The sequence below is a fragment of the Capra hircus genome, chromosome 17 (genome assembly GCF_001704415.2).
Source record: "Capra hircus breed San Clemente chromosome 17, ASM170441v1, whole genome shotgun sequence".
Lineage (NCBI taxonomy): Eukaryota > Metazoa > Chordata > Mammalia > Artiodactyla > Bovidae > Capra > Capra hircus.
The window spans coordinates 2,551,295-2,579,268 of NC_030824.1; the positions used below are offsets into that span (position 1 = coordinate 2,551,295).

At 51.7% G+C, this 27,974-nt stretch overlaps 2 protein-coding genes and 1 long non-coding RNA gene across 10 annotated transcripts in view; 2 read left to right on the forward strand and 1 right to left on the reverse strand.

Moving 5' to 3' along the window:
• THOC5 (THO complex 5) overlaps positions 1–2,744 on the forward strand; it is a 28,872-nt gene extending 26,128 nt beyond the window's left edge. For 7 of the 8 annotated variants that reach the window (XM_018061011.1, XM_018061017.1, XM_018061015.1 and 4 more), the window contains one exon: positions 2,545–2,744. In XM_018061011.1, the coding sequence (XP_017916500.1) occupies positions 2,545–2,608 (64 nt within the window). In that variant the 3' untranslated portion in view covers positions 2,609–2,744. Of the gene's footprint in view, positions 1–293; positions 2,415–2,544 lie in introns of those variants that run through there. The other variant, XM_018061014.1, reaches the window with a different exon arrangement.
• Positions 10,999–18,684, reverse strand: NEFH (neurofilament heavy polypeptide). Its single transcript, XM_018061020.1, has 4 exons — positions 17,741–18,684; positions 15,754–15,953; positions 14,698–14,822; positions 10,999–13,562 (listed from the first exon to the last, which is right to left on the reverse strand). Exons 1-4 carry the CDS (start codon positions 18,600–18,602, stop codon positions 11,600–11,602), a joined length of 3,150 nt encoding a protein of 1,049 aa, XP_017916509.1. The 5' UTR covers positions 18,603–18,684; the 3' UTR covers positions 10,999–11,599.
• On the forward strand, positions 20,794–25,759 carry LOC106503044. The gene is made up of 3 exons (XR_001296721.2): positions 20,794–20,910; positions 22,690–22,826; positions 24,649–25,759. It is a non-coding gene; the product is annotated as an uncharacterized LOC106503044 (long non-coding RNA).

Sequence of the window (27,974 nt, forward strand, 5' to 3'; positions counted from 1 at the left end):
CCTTCCTAAAACTTGCCCTGGGGCCCCTGCCCTATCAGCCCAGCCCAGGCCAGTTAGTTGTTCATCACACATACACCCCAGAGGTGGGCCTCATGCTGCGCGAGCAAGAGGACTTGACTAAACTTCCCTTTCTCTGCTTTCTGTGGGAGCCAGTAGGTTTGTTTTTTGTGATTCAAATGAAGTTTGTAAACTACAGAGAACACAGGGATGTCCTCAATAGATGCAGGCTATAGGCCTGTATACAGACTAGACATGTCTCCCACCATCCCCAGAGTCTGCTGTACTCCCTACAGTGCTCCCACGTCCAGGAGGATCACAGCTGTAGGCAGTCGGGCGTCAAAGAGGAGCCAGCTGTGAAATAACACACACGGTGCAGACCTCCGCTGTCCCGCTCATCATCTGGGTGACTCAGAGAGCCACTTCAGCTCAGCTCTGAGCCTTTCCCAAAGGCTGAAATGGAAGCATTACCTTCTAACTCATGACGAAGCAGAGGTAGTTCACGTAGGCCTTCCAAAATGGATCTCGGCAGACGGAGCCTCAGAAAATGCCCACAGGCGCTGGCGGCTTGGTATTCAGTGTATCTGCACGCCCCGCATTTCTGGCTGCTTTTCCTTCCGCTTTGGTGTCGGGTCTTTTCCTTCCCTTTCATCCCTTAACTCATGGTCTTGTTCTTTGAGTCAGTTTCAGAATCCCAGAGCCCACACTCCTCAGGCATCCCTTCCCTTTGGGGCAGGGGGCTGGGGAGGAATGGTGTCACAAAGGGCTATAGTGTGTATCCAGGGAGGACATGCTGTGTTCTCTGACAGTCTGGAAGGTGCCTTGCCTGCCTTCACCTTCTCACACAGCCAGCCTCCGCCCCTGGAGGCTGTCCCACATCCTCCCGCCTCCGTCTGGCACCTCCACCTGGCCTGGCTTCTTGTGCAGCCCCACGGTGGCTGCGAGGCGGCGCTGACGGCTAGGTGCCGGTGTGTTCTGGGACTTGCTGTCCCTGGTCTGTCTGTGTGAGACCTCAGCTCTTCCCCGCGCCCCGCCTGCTGTAGCACATTTCCAGGGTGGGAATTCTCACCCAGCCACTGTCTGTTCTTTGCTGTCTAGTGGTTCCCACAGGACCCGTTTCCTGAACTGCTTTGTTCCCCAGGCTGTGCTCGTCTGTCATTTTGTTCTGGGAAGGTGCTCCTTTGGCTGCCCAGATCCAGTTAATTCCATGACTGATGAGATGTGGGATGTGAGATTCTTGGTGTGGAGTCCTCCTGACCACTGGGATCAGGTCAAGGGCCTGGGCTGCAAAGGGCTGGCCTGGGCCGCAGGAGACTCGAGGTCTGGCTCTGCCCGGGGCTGGCTGCCTTCAGGCTGTGGGGTCTCCATCAGCTGTACGCCTCAATTTACCTGACTCGACTCTGTACCCTTCTGGTGTTGGGAAGGTTCATGACATCATTTTAAGAAAAGACTTTGGGGCCAGAACAGCCTGGGTTCAAATTGCAGCTGCTGCCTGTGTGATCAGGGTCTGAAGCTCTTGAGCTTCAGATTCCTCATCAGTAAAACTGTATCCAGTCAGGTGGTGTTGGGAGCATGAAATTAAACCAGGGGAGCCTGTCAAGTGCCAAGCACGGTGCAGGCAGAGGAAGCCCTCCTTTAAGTCCATTCTGTGCAGTGTGGCAAAAAAAAAAAAAAAGATACACAAATCTCCTCCCTCTGGCAAACACCTACACTGCCTCTCACCCTCCCTCCCTCAGACCAAGATCCAAGGTGTCACCTTCTGGTTACCACTGAATGTCAGTCACAGGCAGAAGAATGAAAGAGGCCCTTTAGCTGGACATTGTTCACCATGGAGTTGTGTGGAAAAGGACCCTGCGTGAAGTTTTTGCCCAGGGGCCCAAGATGAGCTGAAGCACCTAAATGTCACAAGGTCCAGGCTTTGGCTATGGTTGTTAGCCTCTTGTGCCAGCAGGCTTTAGCATCAGACCTGGTTTTGAATTTGGTCTGTGAGACTTTCTGACTGTCTAATATCAGGTAGGTCACATCCCTAAGCCTGCATCTTCATTTAAAATCTTTGAAATGATAGAAATAGCATCTCTGAAGTAGCAAGTATAAACGCAAGGCCCTTGGCAGGCACTTAGTACAGATTCTTTTCCCACATAAACTCCTACCTGCATGGGAATCTCCCTACAAAAGAGGATTTTCAAGTTATATTTTTTTAATCATAGACATGAATAAATCATGTTTGTTGTTAAACATAAAAACAGCAACAAACTGTTGCATAAAAACAATGTAGACAGTGAGGGTGCCCAAGCCCCCTGTCCCCTAAAGTGCCCGTCGTCAGTGGGCACTTCCGGGCTTGTGTGGGCACATCATGCCTTCGGGGGCACATGAAGACGTTTTTTCAGAACCGCTGTCACACCTGTCATACTGTTCTGCAGTGTGCTTTCCTTACACCAGTCTCGTATTCTCTCTTAACAGCTTCGTAGTAGTCCCTTGTGTGGATGCATTCATTATATCAGCCCAGAGTTATGGTGTTAACTGGCCTCCCTTCTCCTGTTTCTCTAGGGGTCCCAGCAGGATAAAGCCCTTTAAATATAACCACCCTCAAGGATTCTTCAGCCATCGTTGACGTCGCTCTCGGCCTGCTTCCCCGCAGACCCTAAGTGCTGCGCCTCTGCTTCCGGTTCCGGCGCACACGTGGCTCTTATAGTCTCCCAGGACAGGTTTTCTATTTGTAGCCTATTAAAATGTCACCTGACCAAGTGGCCTTTGTCTGCGGCTCCCTGGGGAGAGGGGGTGGCTTTGGTCTGAGGGCAGGTGGGAGCGAGGCATGGCGTGAACACGCACGTGTGGATGGCTCTCTCTGGCTGGCCGGGAACGGCAGAGTGAGAACGACTCCGGCTCTGCAGCAGACCCTCACTGCCTTCACGTTTGTCATCCAAGTCCCTGCTCTTAGCAGGTGGCAGGGGAAGCCAAAGGCAGTCTAGTAGAAAAAGCAAAAGCTCTTCTTCCCGCGGCCCCTCACCCCTTCAGTGTCTCCAGCGGCCAGATTCCCCTGGCTGGTGGATGTTACAAACATCTGACAGCGCAACGAAAACAGACAAATACGTCCCAGAGAATAATTGTGAATCTTGTGGGGTGTCGTGGAGTTGATGAGAGTGATATCAGGATCTCAGGCAGAGCTGCTGTCCAGTGATGCTCTGGCAGCGTGAGAGCAGGTGTCTCCAGAGGAGAGGCTTCACGGTGATGGCACGATAGGAACCTCAGGAAATAATGGTTTGATTCTCAGAGGATTAAGAGAAGTCCTGAGGAAATAGGCAACGCTCTCCATTAAAATTTTAAGAAGATACAAAGATGTAAAAAATATTGAAGCATTATTATAGAGTTGCAGGTATAAAGTTCACTAATTAGAAAATGAAATAAAGTTTTATTTTTCCAGCTTTATTGAGATATAATTGACATATAACTGTGTAAGTTTAAGTTGTACAGAGGGATCATGATACATTGAGAAATGATTATTGCAATAAGGTTAACACATCCATCACCTTACATAGATGGGGCAGGGAGGAGATGGGTGTGGGGCTAAGAACTTTGGAGATCTATTCTCTTAGCAGTTTTCAATATACATAAATCTAACAACAATAAAAAAAATCGATATACTTAAATCTTATTTGCCATGATAGTCCCAATCACATGGATTTTTTCCTTCCCATAACACACTTTGAAGTTTGGTTTCCACTATAAATGGAATTTTTTTAGATTATTTTCAATATGGACCATTTTTAAAGTCTTTGTTGATTTTATTACAATCTTAACTTCTATTTTGTTCTGGCTTTTGGGCCACAAGGCATATGGGATCTTCGCTCTCAAACCAGGGGTTGAACCCGCACCCCCTGCGTTGGAAAGTGAAATCTTAACCACTGGACCACCAGGAAGGGCGCCTCTAAATGGAATTTTACCGGTTACCCTTGGATACTGTGGACCTCTGGTATAAGAGCTGTTTCCTCTTGTCTTCTCAGCTGATCTCTGAGCATCCCTGTGACAAGGATTTTCTGAGGCAGAACCTAGGAGGTTCTTGGCCTCCCCAGGGCCCTGCTTTTTACTGACAGAAGCCTGAGCCCAGTGAAGAGAGAAGGCTCCTCCGGGGCTTCTCCCTCCCCTCGGCCTGGATCATTCCTTTAAATTCCAGAGGTAGATGCTTTCCAGCCCACGGGTCCTCAAACTGTATTGTGTGCGAGAATCACCCACCCTGGGAACAATTAGAAATACGTTCCCACGCCCCACTCTAATATTTGGACTCAGTTGACCTCAGATGGGCCAGGGAAGTGTATTTTTAACGAGCTCCCCAGGTACGCTTTGTCCTAGTCTCTTTTTGGAAGTCACTGCACTTTCCGCATTTTTCCTCATGACTCCTCTAGTAATGCAGGAATGATTCCCTGTAAGAAGCAACCCTCTTGTGCCTCTTGCCTCTTGGACAGCGGCATGAACCTCTGGGCACTTCTTTCTCTCCTGTACTGAGATTTCTTTGTCTTTTCCCCGACCTACTTGCCTGAGACAATCTCCGCCGACATCCCCCTCGGTCTGGCCACCTTCAAGCCTTGCATCTCACCGCCTGTGCTGAATAAGATTGAAATGGGGCCTAAAAATAGTTCCTCTGATGGCCCCTGCATTGCAGCCTCCACTCTGTTCTCGACTGGAAGGCGGCCAGACTGACTCAGCACACAAGCTCGGCTCTTGAGAGCTGGGACAAGGTTGCAGAGACAGCCTGTGAAGGCTGGGAGGAGGCTCTCTCTGCTTCCTGGGCAGAAGATGTCAGAGCCAGTCACCCTCTAGAAGAGGTTTTCCCCTCTTCAAGGGAGCAAACTGAACAAAAGAATCCTTTGGCCTTAAGAATTAGGGTTTCAAAACTAGTGAGAAGCCCAAGACAATCCAGCCCCTTTGAGCTGCTGAACCGAGCCATCTGTCTCCTGTGGGCAGATTAGCGGGAAGGGGCCTGGCTTGGGAGGACCTCAAAGCTTCCCTCTTGGCCTGGAGCTTCGCTGGACCACATCCCACACAGCAGCCCCTTTCTGTCATCCTCCTACACCTCGGACTCGGCCCAGCGTCCTTGCCTTTTTAAAGCTGCTACCCATATTCTTGGTTTCTCAGTATCTCCTACCAGTCTCTCCTGTCCCTTTTTCCAAGCTTGTCCCCTGCCAATTGTTTTCTCTGCAAATACTCCAAAGACCCCTTTTGTTTTAAGAGCATTCCTGCTGATCACAAAGCTAAAAACCTTACCCATAGAATGAAGCAGAGCTGCCTAGGCTTCCAAAGGAACTTTCCTCCCTGTCTGCATAGCCCCAGCTCTGGCCTTTCCATGGTATTCAGCAGCTTCTCTGTTGAGATCAAAGAGGTGTCAGGCATCTACTTTGAGTCAAGCCCTGTGCTAATCATGATTTTACATTCACTGTCCTGTTTAATTACAACACATGGCCAAGCGTACATGTTCCCTACATGTTTACAAATGAGGAAACAGGCTCAGAGGGTTAAATGACTTGTCCATTGCTCACAGGGTTCTTTACCCACCCAAGGTGTGAGCCCAGCAAGGTTTGTCTGCTTCCAAGGCTTCCCTTTCCGCAAGAATAGCTTCAGGCTATCATAGCTTCAAGCCAGCACTCTTGCTGGGCCATTTATTCATTTCAGCAACACAAGTACGCCAGGAGTACTGTGGTGGTCAAGAGGTATAGCTTGGTGTCAGACTGACCAGCTGGGTCCTTTTTTGCCCACAAATATACTATGTGCATCCTTTTTTTATTTCATTTCCTTCATTTTGTTAAGGGGGTATATTAATTGATTTTCTTACGTAGAATCATGTCACTTGATCATTGTGTATAATTTTTTTAGTATGTTATTGAATTTGCCTTTTTTGCATTTGCTGAGGATTTTTATGTCTATATTTTGCAAGGGATATTAGTTTGTGGTTTTGCTGTGGTTCTTTGACTTTGACATTAGGGTAACGCAGACCTCCAAAGATGAGTTAGAAAGTGTCCCCTCCTATTTTACTTTTTGGACGTGTGAGAAGGGTTGGTGTTAATTCTTCTCGAAATGTTTGGTAAATTCATCAGTGAAGCCATCAGCTTTAACCTTTCCTTGTGGGTAGTTTTCAAAGTACTGCTGCTGCTGAGTTGCTTCAGTCGTGTCCAACTCTGTGCAACCCCATGGACAGCAGCCCACCAGGCTCCTCTGTCCCTGGCATTCTCCAGGCAAGAATACTAGAGTGGGTTGCCATTTCCTTCTTTAATGCATGCATGCATGCTAAGTCGCTTCAGGCGTGTCCAAATCTGTGTGACCCCATGTATGGCAGCCCAGCAGGCTCCTCTGTCCACGGAATTCTCCAGGCAAGAATACTGGAGTGGGTTGCCGTTTCCCTCTCCCTTTCAAAGTGCTAATTTGTAATTCATTACGTGATGCCTTGCTCTACTTGTAAGCGTGTCTATTCAGATTTTCTGTTTCCTCTTCAATCAGTTTTCAGGAGTTATGTCTTTTTTAGGAATTTGTTCACTTACTCTAAATTGTCTAATGAGCAGACATACAGTTGCTCACAGCATTCCCTAATAATCCTTGTTGTGAAGACAGTGTTGATGTTCTGTCTTTCAATACTGCCTTTAATAATTGAGTCTTTTCTCTTTTTTTCTTCATCAGTCTAGCTACAGGTTTGTCAGTATGGTTGATCTTCAGAGAACAAATATTTGGCTTCATTGATTATTTTTCTTATTTTTCAATTCTGTTTCATTCGTTTCTACTCAAATCCTGCATTCGGTTTAGTTTGATCTTCTTTTTCCATTGTCTTAAGGTAGAAAATTAGATTATTGACTTGAGATCTTTCTTCTCTTTAAATGGAGGCATTTACAACTAGTAAGTTTCACTCTAAGCATTGCTTTAGCTCTGTCCAATATATTTCCATATGTTTTATCTTCATTTTCATTCATCTCAGAGCTTTTTCTAATTTCCCTGGCAGTTTCTTCTTTGATCTTTTGGCTTTTTAGGAGTGTTTTATTTAGTTTTCACATATTTGTGACTTCCCCAAATTTCTTTCTCTTACTAATTGCTAATTTTACTCTGTTGTGATAGGAAGCATACTTTGTCCATTTTCAGTCCTTTTAACTTTACTGAGGCTTGTTTATGGCCTAAGATACATGGTCTGTCCTGGAGAATGCTCCATGTGTACTGGAGAAGGAGTGTGTACTCTGCTGTTGCATGGCGTGTTCTGTAGGTAACCTGTTCAGTCATTGATGTAAATCACTTTTTACATCTTTTTTTTATTATGTGGGTCTTTGCTGCTGCTCGGGCTCACCTCTAGTTGCACAGAGCAGGGACTGCTGTCTAGTTGCAGGCTTTTGGGGATGACTTCTCTCGCTGAGGAGCACCGGCTCTAGGGCGCAGGTCTCAGTGGTGGTGGCTCCCGGGTTCTAGAGCACAGCCTCGGTAGTTGCGGTGCGCTTCTTTACTCCTCAGCTTGTGAGATCTTTCCTGGACCAGGGATCAAAACCCTGTCTCCTGTACTGGCAGGCGGATTCTTTACCACTGAGCCACCAGGGAAGCCCGATGCAAATTACTGTTAAAATTTAAAACTTATTTTCTTTTTTTCTGCCGCACATTTACTAACATAGACGTAACTTATTTAGCTGACCTCCTATTATTTGTATAATCAAATATTTTTCATTTTTCTAAAACATAAAGTGAATTTATTTTGTATTTTTAGGATTTCTGTACCTGCTTATTTAGGATACCCTCCTGAAAGTGGCATGCTTTCGTTATAGTATCTAACCTTTTAAGATTTTTGATACATCTCATTAGGTTGCCTTCCCGGAAAGTTTTTTCAATTTCTTTTCCAACCGTTAGTTCCAGAAAGTTCAGGATCCTCTGCACACCCACGGATGACTGGGTATTACTGCTTGTTTGGATCTTCTGCCACAAGCGCTCAAGCCACTGTGGACGTTTATCATTGCTGCTGCCCAACATCCACCCCTTTTCCTTCTGGTGAAGTGGAAAAGTGGAAGGGTCAGTCTAGCTGTGCCCCACTCTTGGGACCCCATGACTGTAGCCCGCCGGGCTCCTCTGTCCATCCGATTTCCCAGGCAAGAAGACAAGTGGGTAGCCGTTCCCTTCTCCATAGGATGTTGCCCACCCAGGTTTCTCCTGTTAACAGTCCTCTAATTTCCTTTCAGAACACACCTCCCAAACTCTTAAGTTTCAGTTTGAGGGACCCAATAAGAACAAACCCTGGACTTTTCCTGGAATGTTGAAAAGGAGTTTTTCCCACCCCCAACCCTGACCTCCAGAGTTTACTAAGCAGATGGGATATAAGCCTGAAGCTTCTAGAGATCACTTGGAGAAGTCCTGCCTGAGAATGAAGCCTCTGTAGAGGAAGACAGCTGAGAGATGGAGAACAAGTATCAGCATCCTGGGGACATCACTTGAGAATCCCCCGTGGATCTAGCTGTATGTGAAACAAGTCAGCCTTCTTGAACTGCTTGGTTATGTAAGCTAACATTATATGAATCATTATTAAATATCAGTAGCAAGTATTTTGCTTAAACTAGTTTGTTTTCCCCTAAAAGAATTCCCACTGTCCTCCTCCACACTCGGTAGGACGACTCTTCCCACCCACTCTGATGTTGGATAAAAGCACGTGGATTGCTTTAGCCCATGAAATGTTGCCAGATGAGACCTGTATCACTTATGGGTACAAGCTTGAAGAGTGAGCCTGTGCCTGGTTTGCCACATCCACTCACCCCTGCCTCAGTGAACTTGGAAGCCTGGGTCTAGATGGATCCCCTGTTACCTGGGTCCGTGAGCGACCTACCATGGACAGAGACCTGTGCCAGCCCACCCAGGGGTGCATAGCGTGAGTGAGTAAGATGCTTTCTTTTGTGTTAAGCCAGTGAGATGTAGTTGTTTATCGTTACAGACAGAACCTAACCTCTCCTTTCTGAAACAATCTCCCTAGGGGAAAATGAAGGATGTTTTTCATCAACCCAGCTGTGTCTGCAGAGCTAACAGCTAGCCAGCAAGGAGGGCACATCCTAAAGCAGTCGGCTCCGTCCACATTCCCCCCGTGTCCCCCAGGCCGCTAACGTCTGACAAGCAATTCCATAGCAAATTGACTCTCTCGGTTTTTCCTAAGGTTTGTTATCCTCCCGGAGGGAGGGTGATTTTGTTTGGCAGATGGTTAAAGTCTGTCTGGTTAGCATCTGACCTGTGACTCCTGCCTACAGCACTGGGAGCATGTCCGTGTCATTTCTGAGAGTAGATTAAAAAGACGCTGGCTTCTGTTTCGCTTGTTCTCCCTTGCTCTCACTGGTCATTCTGCTGGAAGCCAGCTGCCATGTGGTAAGCTGCTCTGAGGATAAGCCTTCAAAAGGCCAGGAGTGGAAAGAGGCCTCTGGCCAACAGCAGAAGAGAGAGGGCATCATGGTCAGGTCCTTCTGCTCTGCCTGTGCCACTTGGGGCCACCATGAGAAGGAGACCATCTAAATACCTCCAGCACCTGGTTTAGGGGTGGCCATGTAGCCCGTCCCCAGAGAGGACGGCGGCCGGACCGCTGAGTAAGGATGAGCCTGGGTTCTGTGCTCAGACAGGCCCGAATTTAAATCCATGCACCACCTCTTCCTGGTTCTGGACTTTGGGCAAGGTCTGCTTCTCTAAGCCTCAGATTCCTCGACTGAGAAATGCAAGTTCAACAGCGCTTGCTCCACTGGGCTCTTTTATTAGACAGTGGACATAAAATGTGTAGTCCAGAGCCCAGTCCTGGGGGATGCCCAGTAAGTGGTGACCGAAACTGATGACCTGGATTCTAGTCTGGACCAGTCCCTTTGTGTCTTCTGTAGACATTGGCTGAGACAATGATTCATGAGAGCCATTGTAACTCTAATACGTATCATGTTTCCCTGTGATGTCAAAGCCGTATTATCTATGTAACATATTGCTCCAAAGCTTAGTGGCTTAAAGCAGCAGACATCTATCATCCAGGTGCAGTTGAGCTGGGCACTTCTTCCTTAAGGCCTCTCCGAAAGCTACAATCAGGGTGTCGTCTGGGGCTCAGCAGGGGAGGATCTTTGTTCACGTTCAACATCGTGGTTGTTGGCAGGATTCGGTTTCTTGTTGTTCTGAGGACCGTTGTTCTTCACTGGCTATTGGCTCTTTCCGCTCCTGGCTTTCTGAAGCCTTATCCCCAGAGCATCTTACCACATGGCAGCTGGCTTCCAGCAGAATGACCAGGTAAGAGAGCAATGGAGAACAAGCAAAACAGAAGCCAGAATCTGTTTGTAATCTACTCTCAGAAATGACATCCTATCACTTTGCCATATTCTAGTTATTAGAAGTAAGTCACGAGGTCAAATTTTTACACTGAAGACCCCACATAAATCCACATGAGCACTGCAGGTTTCAAAAGCATGTCCAGAGAAGCATGTTGGAGTGCAATTAGGCAACTGTTAACAAATTGTTCACAATAGTGGTGACTGTAGTCTTCAGTACAGGTGAATTAGCTACATACAGCCCCTCATTCAGAAAGCTCATCCCTCCTTACAAAACAAGGACATATGCAGAGCTCTTAAATAGATGGCTCCACGTCCCCAGGACCTCACCTGTCCCCAGACTTCAGTGTGCATTAGAACCAAGTGGGAGTCGGTGAAGCCTGCAGTGTCCCAGGCCAACCCCTCAGATTCTAATTCAGAGGTCAGTGGAATGAAAGAGTCTGAGTGTTTATAAGATACCCAGATGCTTATGTAGGTGGTACATGGATCTTGTGGAGAAACCCCACAGCAGGCCACCTGTTTATAAGATTTCAAAGCACTGAGCACAGTGCCTGGGTGTGTACCCAGGAAATAGCCTGAGAGCAGCCTCGTAACCAGTCCTGGATGTGCACAAGATTTCCTGTTCCCTCCCAGTCCCGTGCATTCTCAGGTGTAAAATTAAGACCTCCCTTGCCCATCCCCCAGCCCGTCCAGGGGAGAAGAAGAAATGACAACAGTCACATTTCTATTTTATAAGCACTTGGTTTTATTGCACAGAAGCAATTGAAAGAGGACTCCAGTGGAAAAGTGCTCCCTGGCGTGGTACAGTGGTCAGCGCCCAGCCCCACCTGCTGCAGCTCTTCCGGGACAGAGAGCTTTAGGCAAGGACTCAACCACCCCTTTGGAAAATAGAAGGCATTCAGGAATAGGTTAAGACATCTCAAGCATAATGTGTTTCTAACTGCTCATTCATTATTGCGGTCATCTGTCAGTTGCACATACAGGAAATAAATGCACTTATTTGAGAGGAGGGGGCAGTCTGTATAGTCAAGTGTTTACGTGTGGCATTCGGCATATATCACATTCGGCTACATAAGCTATCATAACATAATTGCCCATCGCCTAGGGAGGGTTTGGGCCATGGGGCTGGGAGTTGGGAGGACCCTCTCTTGCTAACATATTGCTAATAGAAATTCCTGTTTGGTGAAGGAGGGCCTGTTGTCTAAGCAGAGTTTCTTCTTAAAGAAAAGAGAGAAAAAAGTGAAAATTTGTGATGCTGACCCTTGAGCTCCCAGACCCCCCTGAGTTTCTTTGGCTGCTCTGAACGATCCCTTCTCCCTGCCTTACTTCTCCCCCTTGGTGGCCTTATCTTCTGCAGCCTTCTCTGCAGGTCTGCTGTCTTTCTGGTCTGTGCTGGAGGATTTCTCAGCCTTGGCTTTCCCAGGTGTGGAGGCCTCCTTGCCAGGTTCCTTGGCTTGGGCCTCTGTTTTGGGTTTCTCCTCAGGCTTCTTGGCTTCTGCGGCCTTCCCCTCCTTGGCGTCTTTTTTCTCTGGTGCTGCTGGCGTCTCTTCTTTCTTTGGCTTTTCTGCTGCTTTGCTGGGTTCTTTGGCCTTGGCATCATCTGGTTCCTTCTTGGCCACCTCAGTCTTCTCTTTAGGTTTGGCCTCTTCCTTCCCCTTGGCAGGGGCCTCCTTCTCTGGGGTGGTTGCCTTTTTCTTATCTTCAGCCTCTTCCTTCTTGGCTTCAGCTTTGGGTTCTTTGGGCTTTTCTACCGCAGGCTCCTTCTTCTCCTCAGGCTTTGGAGCCTCCTTCTTGGGCACCTCATCTTTCTTGCTATCCTTCTTCTCCTCAGCTTTGGGTATGGCTGGAGCTTTCTCTTCCTCTGCCTTCTTTGGGGGCTCTTTGGCTCTCACCTCCTGGGGTTTTTCTTCCTCCTTCACAGGGGACTTGGCCTCCTCCTTCTTTGGGACCTCCTTCCCAGGAGCCTTGGCCTCATCCTTCACAGGAGACTTGGCCTTCTCTGGGGATTTGGCCTCCTCCTTCACAGGGCTTTTGGGCTTCTCTGGGGACTTGGCCTCCACTGGGGACTTGGCCTTCTCTGGGGACTTGGCCTCCTCCTTCACAGGAGACTTGGCCTTCTCTGGGGACTTGGCCTCCTCCTTCACAGGAGACTTGGCCTTCTCTGGGGACTTGGCCTCCTCCTTCGTAGGAGACTTGGCCTTCTCTGGGGACTTGGCCTCCTCTTTCACAGGAGACTTGGCCTTCTCTGGGGACTTGGCCTCCTCCTTCGCAGGAGACTTGGCCTTCTCTGGGGACTTGGCCTCCTTCGTAGGAGACTTGGCCTTCTCTGGGGACTTGGCCTCCTCTTTCACAGGAGACTTGGCCTTCTCTGGGGACTTGGCCTCCACTGGAGACTTGGCCTTCTCTGGGGACTTGGCCTCCTCTTTCACAGGAGACTTGGCCTTCTCTGGGGACTTGGCCTCCACTGGAGACTTGGCCTTCTCTGGGGACTTGGCCTCCTCCTTCACAGGGGACTTAGCCTCCACTGGGGACTTGGCCTTCTCTGGGGACTTGGCCTCTTCCTTCACAGGGGACTTGGCCTTCTCCGGGGACTTGGCCTCCACTGGGGACTTGGCCTTCTCTGGGGACTTGGCCTCCTCCTTCACAGGGGACTTAGCCTCCATTGGGGACTTGGCCTTCTCTGGGGACTTGGCCTCCTCCTTCTCTGGGGACTTGGCCTCCACTGGAGATTTGACCTTCTCTGGGGACTTGGCCTCTTCCTTCATGGGGGACTTGGCCTTTTCTGGAGACTTGGCCTCCACTGGGGACTTGGCTTTCTCTGGGGATTTGGCTTCCACGGGGGACTTGGCTTTCTCTGGGGACTTGGCCTCCACGGGGGACTTGGCCTTCTCAGGGGACTTCACCTCAGCTGGTGACTTGGCCTCCTCCTTCTCTGGGGACTTGGCCTCCTCCTTCGCAGGGGACTTGGCCTCGGCTGGGGACTTGGCCTCCTCCTTCTCTGGGGATGCGGCCTCTTCTGCTGGGGGAGCCCGTGTTGCTTCTTCTCCTCCCTCCTCTTTGGCCTCTTTCTCCTCCTCTTCAGTCACTTCCTCCGTCACCTGGACCTCCTCTGTCTGTTCCTCCACAATCACAGTTTCCTTCTCTGACTTTTCCACCATCTTGATCTTCTCTTCACTTTTGACTTTGATGTGAGTGGACACGGAGGGGATCTTGGGGAGTCCTTCTGGAAGGAGGAAAGGACTCGGGCCAAAGCCGATCCGACACTCCTCGCCCTCCAGGAGTTTTCTGCAGAATGGATAATGAAACATGTTACTGTGAACTCAAGGTCGGTCACTGAGGCAGGGGGCTTCCTGAGTTACTCCGAAGACCCCTGTGTGTAGTGAGACATAGGTTGGTGGAAGAAGGGATGTGAATGGTGGGCACTTAGACTGGAGGAGGTCACTAGCAGATCATCCCGAGGACTCCCAGAATCTGTACCCCAATGGCATTGCTCTTGTTTTAATTCAGCTAAGGCTACCACTTATAAAACTTTTTTTCCTCTGAAAAATGGCCCTCAAGAGAGAACGCCTATATTAACAAAATTTACATGTATTGTCCCTCAAAATGTTGTTTAAGGGAAAGGGGGGAGTATGAGCAAGAAATTCCACATTTATAAACCTGGGCTTTAAAGGTATTAGAATGTTCCCATTTGAATTTCAAGGGTCTGTTGTTATATTCTCATCCTTTGAATTTTAGGAAGAGAGTAGGGGCAGAGTTTCTGCTCTTTCCTACCCACTAGAACTGTGACCTTATTAGCAAAGCCATTCAAACTCTTCAAGCCTCAGTCTCCTCATTGGTAAAAACAGGGTCATTAAGAGTTTCTACCTCAGAGGGTGGTTTCCATGAAATAATGACTGAAAAGAATCTCTTTAAGAGGTAGAGTTGTAAAGGTCCTTGACAACTCAAGGCCCTCCTTTCTCTCCCAAGACAGGCCTCTGGCTGGCTGAATCTGAGAAGAGGGTGGGGAGCTTTAACCCTCTAAATAACTGTCAGACCCTCTAAGTCACTCTCAAGATATTTGCCTCTCAGAAGGCAGAACAGTGGTGGCCAGGACTCGGGGGAAGGAAGGGAAGGGATCAGGGAGTTATTGTTTAATGAGCACCGAATTTCAGTGTGGGAAGACGAAAAGTGTTCTGGAGGTAGATGATGGTGATGACTGGACAGCAATGTAAATAGTTTTAATGCCACTGAACCGTATACTTTAAAATGGCTAAAAGGTAAATTTTATGCTGTATACATTTCATGATAGTAAGAAAAAAAATTTTTTTTTTTTTTTGGTCTCTAACACAGCAGGCTACCTCATTGTGGAGCTTAAAATCCAAGGCTTCTCCTTCTGAGAACACAAGGGCTCCCACCACCCAAAGGCCCCTGGCCCCCTCACCTGTAAGCAGCGATCTCAATGTCCAGAGCCATCTTGACATTGAGTAGGTCCTGGTACTCTCGGAGCTGGGCCGCCATCTCCCACTTGGTGTTCCTCAGCTCTGCATCCAGCTGCTGGATGGCCTCCTGGGGAGGAGAAGTCACACATGCGTCACCGTCAGTCACCATGGGGCCCTTGGCACTAGCGAGGCTGGAGCGGGCTCCGCAAACCCAGTGCGGTCCGGGCCAGCCCCAACCTTGTGAAAGCTTCGGGACCTCATTCATGGACCTGGAACAAACATCCCGCTGTGTGTATAACCTCAGCCTGGGGAGCGTTCTGGAATGAAACACGCCAGACACCGACTGTGGCTATCACAGGTCAGTGGGATGACGGGTGAATTTTTACAGATCTTAAGCTTAGAAAGGGCTCAGTGGGAACTTATCTGCTTTGGCTCCCTATTGTCTGCCCAGTGCTCCAAAGCACCTGCATATTGAAGGCTCGGGAGGCAACTGCCGTTGATGACTGAGACAATACCCAGAAGCGTGCTAAACACGAGCTGAAGCTTCTCCCCGACCCTGAGCCCACTGAGCCACTGCTTAAAGTAAACCATCATGGCCGAGTAAAAAGCAACCTCTTTTTCTACAATAACCACATACTGCTTGTATAATAAGTTCTCTAAAAGAATTTTTAGACACTTTCTTTCAATCATTATCTTTAGCGGGAGGTATATACTGAGGCCTTCCCAAGCAGTCCTCACTCAGACACTGGTTACTGTTTACTGAACACCCAGCATGACCAAGACTCTGCCATCTCTCACTCATCTCATGAGAAGTTCATCTCTCTAATCTTCATAGCTCTGCAAAGGAGGCTTTTTTTTTTAAAAAATTGCACTGAGAGAATTCAGTCACAGAGAGAGGCAGATAACTTTCTTAGGGTCACACAGCTAGAAAGACATACAGGTACCCCTGGCCTGTCTGACTCTAAGGCCCATGCTCTCCACTCAAAGAGGGACAGTGACTTGTCCAGGGTCACCAAGCCAGGTAAGGTGGTCTGGCTTTCTGCCCCACCCCTGCCCACCTGGTAGGATGCGATGTCAGCCTGGTGACGGTCCTCCAGCTCAGAGCGCTGCCTCTCCAGCGAGTCCTTGGTGCTTTTGAGCGTCTCCAGCTCTGTGGTCCTGGCCTGCAGCTGGCGCCGGTACTCAGATATCTCCTCCTGTGCTGAGCGCATGGCGTCTGTGTTCACCTTGGCTGCCTCAGACAGTCGGTCCAGCCTCACTGGGGGAGAGAGGGGCAGGGCACCGGGTTAGACACAGCTGGGTTTGGAAGGGGCCACACACGGTGAAGGGCCTCCTGAGTGCCAGGGGCTACTGTGGGTGCTTCACTCGTCCTGTCCTTTGTGGCAGGCCAATGACACTGCCCCAGGCCAGCAGGCCAGCTTGAGCAGCAGGACTGGGGTTCAAAGATCACGCCCTGACTCCCCAGATGCAGGCCTCAGGTCCTGCACAGCAATAGAAGGCCCTATTTCTTCTGGCCCTCCTGGTTCAGCTCCCCAGTGCTGGGGGTTATGAAACCTGGCCCGTGGAGCTTAACCTCTAGCTTGGGGTTGAACAAATCAATGAGCCTATGACCTTTAGAGGCACTAGGGCTCTGGGATTCATGCAGCCCCAGCAGAGCCCAGATCCCTGTGGAGTCTGGGGCCCATGTGCCAGCTCCTCTGCCCCTTCCTCCCCCTGGCTGCGCGTTCTCTAGCACAGGAGCCCCTGTGCCTATGGCAGCCACACCCTGGCTCCTGTGAGCAACAGGCTGCAGGTTCCCAGAAGGCTTCAGGGGCCAGAGTGGGTCTGGAGATCTAGTGTGAACCTCCTGACTGAGCATCCTGAATCCTGAGTTAATGATACTCAGGACCTGAGTCTTAGGAGTTGGGGAGGAAGAAGAGTGATCCAGAAGTCCTGGGATGGAAGTCCAAGAGGGCAGGGAGGTTTGCTCTGGGAGGAGCCTTGCTGCTGCAGAGATGGGGGAGGGGTAGTTCTGCTACCGCAGAGGAGAGGCAGGAACTGGAAAAGCCATGCGCCCAAACCCCAGCTTTTCTGGTTTTCTCTCCTAGCGCTTCCAGAGACTTAGAGACCATCCAGATGGGTGAGGATTCTTACCCACTGTGGGTCACAGGCTTCTCTGAACATCACTGAAGCCTCTGTGCCCTCTCCCAAGAACAGTGCAGAAGTTTTAAGGAGTGTGGAACTCCCCAGGGTAAGAAGCCCAGTTGGTCCATCCCCCTTCTAACACCAAAAGGAATGAAAACCAGAGAGGGCAAGTGTGGGTCAAAGTCACCCTGCGGGTGTTGGACATAGCTTCAGAGCTGCAGCAGCTGCACCCTAGCTGACTCAGGGTGGCGTGGAGGTGGGGGAGGGAGATGGATTTGGGAGGCTCCCAGCTTTTAGGAAGGGGAGAGAGGACCTTTAGGGGCCCCCTGGCCCCTTCAGCCTCACACACCAATTGGTTGTAACGATGGCCTTCCTGGGGAGAGAGAATGTGAGAATGACTCACCCTCTCCAACTGTAGCGGGGAGGGGCCTGATAGGTGTCAGGAGAATGGGGTCCCCTGCAGTGTGCAGAAGAGGGGGATGGGCACCATTCGACAGGGAAGGGATGTTACTTTGAAGGGCAATGAGGGACCTCCCCGGCCCCAACGACTAGAAGCCGGCACCGCTTTGGAGCGGTAGAGGGAACCTGTTGGAAGGGAGACTCACAGTAGGGGGGGTTACCCTGACTTGGGAGAAAGAGCAGAGAGGACGAAGAATTGAAGGACAGATACAAGGACCCTGGAGAAGGCCAAAGGAAAACCTAGAGTGGGGAGGAAGAGGCGGGGAGTGTCCCACAAGAGACCCAGAGTAAAACTGTTTTTTAGCTAAGGGGCGTGCCCTTTGCTCGGGGAACCTGAGCAACCGCACCATCCAACCTAGCCCTCTAGGACGACTCCACCGACCCCCTAGGTCACACCACCCTGCCTCTCGATGTCCGACCACCAGGGGGCGCCCCTCCTCCCTGCCCCCCGCGCCTGCAAACCTCGGAACCACTCCTCGGACTGGAGCGTGCTCTGCACCGTGTGGCCTTCAAGCTGCGCGCGGATCTCGCGCAGGGCCGACGTCACGTCGCACTTCAGGGCATCGCGCGCCTCGGCCTGCGTCTGCGCGGCGCTGCTGCTCTGAATCTGACCGAGCAGCTCGCCCACCTCCTCCTGGTGGTGACGCCGCAGGTAGCCGCACTCTTCCTGCAGGGCTTGCGCCTTTTTCTGCAGCTCGACGCGCGCTGCCTCGGCCTCCTGCGCAAAGCGGGCCAGTGCGCGCGTCGCTGCCTCGGTCTCCTCGCGCTGCCGGGCCTCGTCGTCCAGGCGCTGGCGCACGTGCGCGATGTCCTCCAGCAGGTGCTCCTGCTCCAGGCGCAGCTGGCCGCGAGCCGCGCCCAAGCGCAGCACCGCGCCGCGCATCTCGCGCACCTCGCGCTCGTACAGCTCGCCCATGGCGGCGCGGCCCGCCTGCTGCTGCCGCAGCGCCGCCGCCTCGCCCTCCAGGCTGCGGTTATGCGCCTCGAGCTGCCGCACCTTGTCGATGTAGCCCGCGAAGCGGTCGTTCAGCGCCTGCAGCTGCTCCTTCTCGCTGCGCGCCACCACCATGCAGCCCTCCGGTCCGTTGCTCAGGGTGTCTAGCGAGTCGGTGCTGGAGGCAGTCCCGGCGCCTCGGAAGCGGCTTGGGGAGGCCGACACGGAGCTCACGGAGGTCCGCGCCCAGGAGTGGAATCCGCTGGAGGAGCCGGTTGCAGAGCGCGCTCCGGCCGCGCCGCCTTTGCGAGCCAGCGCATAGTGCAAGCTGCCGCCTCCGTGAAGCGGCGCGAAGGCGCCCAGCAGCGCGTCGGCGCCGCTGAAGCTCATCGTGGCCGGAGCGGGTGCGGCCACCGGCGGAGAAGGAGCCCTGAGGCTGGGAAGAGGCGGGCGACACTGCGGCACCTCCGAGCCGGCCGGCCCTTTTATAGCAGCCCGGCGGGGTCCAGCCCCTCAGCAGTCCGGGGCGGGGGGGAGGGGGGAGGAGGGCCCCGCCCTCTCCGCCTCCTCCCCCAGCGGCCCGGGGCCGGCCGGCTCGCCGCAGTGAGAGGGGCGGGGCAGGGGAACCTGAGAGTGAAGGGGAATCGACAACGCAGCGTCAGAGGAGACCCGCGCCCCCACCCCGCCGAGGGCGTCAGACGGTAGAGGACTCCCGGAGTGGACCGCCGGGGACCCCCACCCCCCGGGTGCGGGTGGCGAGACCCTACTACTATGTTCGAAAAGAGAGAAGGCGCCCGAAATGGGGGAGCGAGGGCAAGAAGACCAGATGGGAATGGGGCAGGATGCCCTCGGGATGGGGTGGTGGAAGACGCAGTAGGATGAGGACCCCGAGTGATAGGGCGCACAGGATTTTCCTGATAGTTAGACCCTCAGGAGAGGGAGCTCACAGTGTCTGCAGCCCGCCCGGAATAGGGGAGGAGAAAAGTATTTCTGAATGGAGGCCTGGTGGGCGCTACAGAGAGTAGAGATAGAAGACCCCTGAATGGAGGTAACTGTTCGCCTAGCTGCTAGAGAGGCCACCAGGAGAGGGCTCAAGAACTCGGCAACCGGCCCGAAAAGGGGGAGGGCGACCTGGAGTTGGGGAGGGGTGGCAAGTCTGCCCTGAATTGGGGGTGTGGGAGACACTGCAGAGGCTAGAGAAGGGAAGCCCGGATTGGGGGTGGGCGCAGTGTTCTCCTCAGGATAGGAGGCAGGAGACCCTGAAACCGGCCCCAGCAAGAAGGACCCTCAGTGAAGTGGGCAAAGGGTTCCCTGTGAAGGCAGAGTGTGCAAGGGTCAAAGAACCAAGAGTGGGGGTACTGCAGGGAACGAGGCGTGGAGTTGGGAGAGCTGGTGTGAGTTGGTTGTGAGGTTGGGGGAGGTAGCAGGGGTGCCAGGAGTCCCTCGGGCCAGGGTCTGCACACCGAGGACAGCTCCACAGTTGCTGGCAAATGACCTTGAACACGTTGCCCCCACCCCCACTCGGTTTGCCCATCGGTACAAAGAACAGACCTTGCTCTAGGTCAGGCTGCAACTTGAGACCCCTGGAGACTTGGGAAGTCTCCAGCGACAGTAGAGGAGACGAACTCTACTGCCCGTGGACATAGCAGCCACTTCCCCACAACTCGGAAGTCCTTTCTTCCTCTCCCCTCTCCATCTCCTCGGCTTCAACTTGTCGTTTCTCCCCACACCCACAAGAGACAAGTGGGTGTCATGACTGGGCTCCCTTCTCACACCCAGAGAAGCGGTGAGAAGCTTTCAGCGTACCAGAGCTGCTCACCCTCACAAGCCTTAATTCGGGTAGAAAAGAGGGCCTTTGTATTTGGGGGACCTGCACTGCTGTTGATATTTAGCTTTATCTTGGGTTTGACTCCAGTCAAGAGCCTTGGGAGTGGGGGTGGTGCTGCAGCTGATGCTTCAGCACCAAGGACAGGGCCTACTCTCTGTTGGGGACAAAGGGGTTAATTAACCTCTGCCTTCCCCTTGAGGGATGGGAGGGAGGAATTCTATCTCCCTGATGTCTGATCCCTGTGCTATGCAGATGGGAGACTGAGGAGGGGTGGATGGGTAATCCAGTGGGGTCACCCTGCCAGCCAGAGACCCAGCCCCTTGACCTTCTATTGGGGGTCCAGTTCCCTCCATTCTGTGACATTCTCCCACATACACACCTGTCTTGCCCTTCCATTGGAGCTGAAGGGACCTACATGCCAGGTGCGGTGAGGCAGGGAGACTTGAGACCCCCTAGGGAGTCACTGAAGGCTTCCATCCCAGACCTGAGCTTCCCTCAGGCAGTTAATTCAACCCCCACTACATTTCCAGTCTGCATGGTTTTCCTTCTGTAGGCTCCCCACGATGGGACAGACAAATGCCCTAGGGAAGACCTCTATCTGGTCTTTTCTCTCTGCACTCCACCTCACTCCCAGACCCCTGGTTCTAAGCAGGCCCTCAGAGATGGGGATGTGATTGTACTGTCCCTTTAACCAGGTTTTACTGGGAGGAGAGTGCGCTGGGGAGGAGGAGGGAGGGGGAAGGGAGTTTCTGGTTTTGCATGGAGAAGCAGAACATGATGAAGCATTTTTCCCCTGTTTAAAGATCCAGCCATGCTCCAGTTTGCAGGGGGCAGAAGGGCAGGTGTGCAGTTGGTGCTGGGAGGATGGAGGTGAGTGTCTGGCCTGAGGCTTCTGAGAATGGCATTTGGGGGGCTTGCAGAGGGCTCCCCATTGACTTGTCATCCTGCTTGGAAGCTTGCCATTAGTTCTGGCCCTTTGGGTCTCCCCAGTCATCTGCGTAGTGCAGATCCGTCCTCTGGGTGTGGGGAGGCTGACAAGCAGCTGGCAGCAGGGGGAGTGGCAGCAGGGGCTGGGTAAAAGAGAGGAGGGGGCCAGGGTGCATTCTGTCGAGGCTGGGGGCCCACAACCGTGGGATTCTAAGCAAGTCCCTCGTGTGATTCATGTGGCTGGAAAATGACATGAGGGTGGGAATCCTGAGGTCAGTCCCCTCAAAGGGCCCTTCAGGCTCACCTCCTGGAATTCATTCCCTTTTCCCCCCACATGTGGTCAGTTATCCCCTCCATGGTCCCCAGTGCTAATCCACCACATCACACTTACCACTCTGAATTGTCATTGGGTGAATGAATGGATGGATGAATAAATTCCAGCAGTTCTTCAGCCAAACTTGTAGTCTAAAGGGGACTAAAAATGATTCTGCCCTGAGTCCTTGAGTCTCAAATCCCTTTGCTCTTGCTGCCCTCAGTTTTTGCCGTTTGAAACTGAGTAGAACAACAGTGTCATGTATCCATTCATTCATCCATTCTTCACATGTTTACTGAGTGCCTTCTATGTGATGGGCGTACAAAAAACACTGAGGTTCGGAACCCCAGAAACTTCTAAAATTGTCTCCCTGGGACAAGGATTCTCAAGTCCTTCCCAAATCCCAGTGCAGCATTTCTCACGGGAACTTCTTGAGGATTATGATAAGCATTCCTCCAAAAAGGAGGGGAAACAGGAGCTTAACAGCTGAAGAAAGTTAACAGGACTCTTGGTGCAACTCTTTCAGCCTGGACGTGGTGATGAGCATTGGGAATCTCCCAGAGGTGCCAAGCTCCCCAAAACTTCTTTGACCTCAGTAGTTTCTGACCCCCCAAGTGTCACCCAAAGTGATCCAGACTGCAGGACCCACTCAGGCATGGGCTTCAGGCCCTGTTCCCTCTGGGCTCTCCTTCAGGGTTAGTGCTCTTCAGGAACAGGGCTGCAGAGTGAAGGGTGAGGGTGAAACATGGCTTTAAGTGAACACTGGCCAAGCATTGCTGCCACTCCATTCATTCAGTGTCTACAGGGTTAGACCCTGTGGTAAGCCCTGGGGACTCTTAAGTATGATACCCCAGTGAGGGGGAATACCTCATGTGCACAGCAGACAGAACTCAGCCACCACTTTCTCCTTGGTACCTCCTCAAACATGGCAAGAATCACTAGGCAAGGATCATTATCCCTTTTGTAGATGAGTAAACAAAGGCCAGAGTAAGGAAGTGACTTGCCCAAGTTGACCCAGTGACAGGGTCTCAAATCATCCAACCTTAAGCTGGTGCTGTATACAGAAGGTGGAAACCCATTTCTCTGGCACTGAGGGGCCCAGGTGGCCTGAGGTTGGAGGAATGAGAGGCCCCCAGAGAGGGAACAAGCAGCTGGCTGGAACTGGAGTCTGGCCCCTGACAGGTCATCCAACTGAGAGTCCCTGTGACCTGTGACCCAGCGTCAGCACATCCTTTACGTAGGGGCTCACTCCCAGCCCTGGCATCCTACAGCACTGTGTCACCTCACTGTGACCTCTGTTTGGGAATGTATTTGCTAAGCTCATTCTCTTCCTACTTTATGTCTCTCCATAGAACTTGACCTTTTCTAACATGGACAATTGTACTATCTTACCTTATCTCCTCCCATAGGGTGTAAGCTTCATAACATCAAGGACTTTTGCCTGTCTTATTCAGTGGTGCTTTCCTCAGCCCTTGGAACAGTGGTTGGCATACAGCAGAGCTTAACAAATAGTCGAATGGCTGAGCAAGTCCTCTTTGAGAAGCTGGTGAGTACCTGGGCGTTTCAGCACCAGGCATCTGGACAGCTCCCGGCTGGCTGAGCCCTTGGAGGGCAGCCACTGCCGGCTAAGAGCCTTCCAGCCAGCCTGAGCTGCGCGAGGTCACCTTCGCTAGGGCTCAGACCCTGCCTGCTACATTGCTTGCAAACTCCCCTCAGTAATACCTTTTTATTTTTGAATTCAGCAGTTATTTTGTGTGTCTGTGAAGCGCAGAGCATTTCTCTTTCTCCTTATCTCTCTTTGGCGTTCATGCCTCATATACTCTCTCTCCTTCCCTTCCTCTCTCTATTCCTTCCATCTCTCCTCCACCCCAGTTTCTCTGTCCTCCTTATCCTTTTCTTCCTCCCCTCTTCCTCCCCCCCGCTCCTTAGAGGTGTCCTATTTTTGCAGGCCTTGACTTATAGTAAAGGGGAGGTGGCCTCCCTCCCCCTACTCCCTTTATGAAGCAGACAGCAAAAAACTGAACTGCGTACAGTTTTGCATAAGCCTCCCCCTCCTAGTATCCACCGCGGTTGTAACCACAGGGGACTGGCCCAAAACTGATGAAAGCCTGCAGTAGGTCTGCCTGCCCGCCCACCCGTCTGCCACCCTGGGAGGACACTGGGTGGGAGGCTGAATTCTGCAGAAAAGGTCAACAGCTGGTGGGTGGATTTACAGATCCGCCCCATCTCCCCCGCTCTTCCAGTTCCCTTTGCGAGCAATTACAGATGAATGATTCTCTGGCTGTGGTTCCTGAGCCTGAGAGTGAGACGGTTCATTGGTCTTTCCTAAGGAACCAGTTCTAGCAATTGGGTGAGGCTTGTGGACTCACACATGCTCTAGGAATGTTATATTCTTGTTACCCAGTGCAAGAGGCTAAGCAACAAGAGGACTCAAGGCTCTGCTAAGAAGAGGAAGAGGTACCTTTGCTTTCACACCTAGCCTCTCTCATTCTAGCAACTGTATGAGATTAAATACTCTGACTATTTCCATTTCATGGTTCAGGAAATGGAGGCTCAGAGGAGGTTGGGTAACTTGCCCCAGGTCACAGCTAGTAAATGGCGGAGCTGGGATCCAAATCCAGGTCTGCTGGCCTCTACAGCAGGTACGCTCAACTGTAAGACTGTGCTACCACCTTTCATGTTCATGGGAAGGCTCAGCTGGGTCCCCATAGGACCACTGCTTTAGAACTGGACCCAGCACTTTCCTGGTCCCATCACACTGTCTGGAGCTTTGCTCTGGGAGTTCCCTCCAGCATCTGGTGGAAGCTAGGGAGGTGGAGAACCAGCATTGTCTTGGGGAAGGTGGCATCCCAGGCCACCTTACAGTCAGGAAGTTGAAATGATGGCCAACGGCGCTCCAGATGGCCTAGCCTGAGGCAACAGATAAGAAGATGGTAGTCATGGAACCATGCTTGATGTTCACAGTATAGATCTTGGGTCATCAAGAAAACAATTCTGGCAACCTCTGTGTGGTGCTCACTATGTGCAGGCCACCTAAGTATGTGGTGTCCAGAGCAGTTGCCCTAGGTCTGCAGGGTCATCTCCCAATATGGACTAGGCTGTCTAGGTCAGAGAGAGAAAGTGATCTGCCAAGGTCGCAGAGCAAGGTGGCCGAGGGGCTGTGGCTCACAGCAGGGCCTCCTGCACTTCTCAAGATGCACAGTCACTTTCAGAAAAATATATTTAAGCAATGCTTCCTCTCTTTATCCTGGATGCGAAGGCTGTCCATAGTACATTTGAGAAAGATTCTATACCAATGAGTTTAAATTGGAGTATTGAGGCTTGGGGGAAGAACTATCAGTTGGATAAAAGTTCATTTCTGTTGGCAGGTAAATGCAGCGTTACTGGGCATTAAAAGAGGCCCTGGCAAACGTTCTCAGAGGCTGTGAAGTTTGCTTCACTGAGGGGCAGCTGCATCCTAGCCCCCGTCCCTCTAAGGTCAGGCTGCATGAGGACACACAGGGCCTGGAAGCACGCTGGCACCAACCAGAAACAAACGCCAGCAGATGGGAGATGTGCCAGGAAAGTTTCTGAAACCTCTTCCCCGGCCCTGAGCTAGGCGCCTGCCCTGGACAGAAGACTGTGGGAGCCCAGAGCAGACCTGAGTCAGGAACTCGGTCACACATGCAGGTAAAAAACTCTGCTGGGCACCTGAACTGCCTTCTGGCTTCCGGAGAGGTTAGCGGTGAAGAAAGGAGACAGAGCTGACCTTGAGGTCTTTATGGTCTTGGAGGGAGTTAGTGGAGAATATGTGCTTTTCATTAAAATTTTAAAAATCGCGCCTCAATGCTTGTCACCAAAGTGAATCCCTGTGCCCTCCCAGATCCTCTGAGTCAGAATCTCTCGTGGAGGGGCCTGAGGATGTACATTCTGAGCCAGTGTCCCTGCAGCAGAACAGCCTGTATTGATCTGGCCTTGACCAACCTTCTGAGTTCGCTGATTAAGCCCCTGCTGTTGTCTTTTGCATACATTTTCTCATTTAGGCATCACGTCCTCTCTAAAAAGCTTTGGTGAAGAAATTGAGGCCTGGAAAGGTTAAATCACTTGCCAAGCTCCAGAACACACCCACCCGGCCCCACCCCTGTGGTTGCTCAGGACATCCCTCTCTCCCAGAATCTCTTCTGCTTCCGACCCACCTCTGAGAAATTCTTGATTCTGCAATATTTTCTTGTACCCATACCCAGAACTTCTTGGCTGAAATCCTTTTCCCCTGCCCCCATTTTCACGTAACTTCTCTTTACCCTTCACCTTCAAGGAGCCTTCCCTAATCCCCAAGGTGTGGGCTCTTATGACCCCCTGCCTTGCCCTTATTGTAGCCTAACCCTGTATGCTAAAGGGCTGTTTGTCACCTAACTCAACTTTGGGCAAGGCAAGCAGAGACATTACTTTGCCAACAAAGGTCCATCTAGTCAAGGCTATGGTTTTTCCAGTGGTCATGTATGGATGCGAGAGTTGGACTGTGAAGAAAGCTGAGCGCTGAAGAATTGATGCTTTTGAACTGTGGTGCTGGAGAAGACTCTTGAGAGTCCCTTGAACTGCAAGGAGATCCAACCAGTCCATTCTAAAGGAGATCAGCCCTAGGTGTTCTTTGGAAGGAATGATGCTAAAGCTGAAACTCCAGTACTTTGGCCACCTCATGCAAAGAGTTGACTCATTGGAAAAGACTCTGATGCTGGGATGGATTGGGGGCAGGAGGAGAAGGGGATGACAGAGGATGAGATGGCTGGATGGCATCATTGACTCAATGGACGTGAGTCTGAGTGAACTCCGGGAGTTGGTGATGGACAAAGAGGCCTGGCGTGCTGAGATTCATGGGATCGCAAAGAGTCGGACATGACTGAGCGACTGAACTGAACTGAACTGAACTGAACTGAAGAGGCATCTCTTACTTAAAGTTGCCTCCCTAGGACCCGGTACCAGGATGTTAGCTCAGTGAAGTTTGTGGAAAGAGTAAATGTCCATGGGGACTCCCTATAGGCCCTCGTCCACCTTATCCATCTATAAGTAGAAGCTGTCTTGGACTGCATTTCACAACTCAGAGTTCAAGGAAGCAGGGCTAAAGGGCCTTCAGGGCCATCAGTTACACAGATGCGGGAACTGAAGCCCACGTGGTCAGCGGCAGGTCTGACCCTCAGCCAGTGGTTTCAGTACATCTGGCACCTGCCTTGTCTCTGGCTCTGCAGCTGAAGGGGAAGCAGGGACTTTATTTCCTGTCTTGGGGGAGCTCTTTGCCCATTATCACAATCATTACCTTTTACTGGGTGCTTACAAGGTGCCAGGCTCTTTATTTTTTTATTTAATCTTATTTATTTGGCTGAGCCAGGTCTTAGGTGCAGCATGTGGAATCAAGTTCCCTGACCAGGGATCGAACCCTGGTCCCTTGCATTGGAACTCGGAGTCTCAGCCACTGGACCACCAAGGAGGTCCCCCAGGCCCTTTCTATGAGTCTTACCCACAGTTTTCAATTCTCACAATTTACACAGGGATGGAAGGTACAATGACCCCTAATTACAGATGAACAAACTGAGGCAAGTAGCATGCATTCACTTTCATGCATTGGAAAAGGAAATGGCAACCCACTCCAGTGTTCTTGCCTGGAGAATCCCAGGGACGGGGGAGCCTGGTGGGCTGCCGTCTATGGGGTCGCACAGAGTCGGACACGACTGAAGCGACTTTAGCAGCGCAGCAGCAGCAGCATACATATCTATCAATGTGTCTTCCATTTCCTCTCACAAACTTATTTGGGTCCCACTGGCGTCTCACAAGATTTGTCATCAAGCCTATTTTCCAAAGGAAAAAACCGAGGCTCCAAGGTTACGGAATCTGTTTCTGCGCCTCCTAATACGGTGGCCGGCTCTCCGGCTTGACCGGCTCGCGCTGGCGGAGACGCCGGCATTACGGTCAGCCCCGCCCCTCGGCACCGGAAATGCCCGAGCTTTCCCTCCGGCTGCCGAAGATTGTCGAGCGCTCCTCCGAGCGCTCGGGCTCGGACAGGCGGACAGCGAGCGCTACTGCTGCTGGAACCCAGCTTTCCGGCAGCCCTGGTCGCCGCAGCTTCGGGTCAGAGGCATCCCTGGAGACTGCAGAAAGGTGGCAGCGGCCTCGGTTGCTATCGCTTCCTTTGTCGTAACGCCAGGGCAGACGCCGAGATGCCACCGGGAGGACTGACCACACAGCCTTGAACCGAGGAGGCGGAACTCTGGTATGGCGGGGGCTCCTGGGGAAGGGGACCGTCCCTGGGCTACCGTGCCACAAGCGAGGACACCTGTGCATCAAACCCTGAGCCTGAGACCGGGCGTCTGTGAGTCTGTGGACAGCAACGTTCCTTTCCCAGACCTCAGTTTCTGCACCTGAAAGGGGGGCTCCTCCGGGACACTTCCGCTTGCAAAAACCGGACTTTTGTCCAGCATTTTCCGAATCCCCGCCTCCAGGCAGGCGCTGAGAAAGCAGAGCCGCGTCCTTGTGCCTCCAGACAATCAACGATAACTAATGGTTCAGAATCCACCCCGAAGTCAGACCAACACTCCCTCTGGGGCATCTCGGACAAGTGACCTCTGCTTTCTGGGGCTCAGTTTCCACATCTGTAGAATGGTGTGTAACAGGACCAGCTTCTTTTGAGGTTTGGTGGGAAAACATATGCAAAAAGCCTAACACT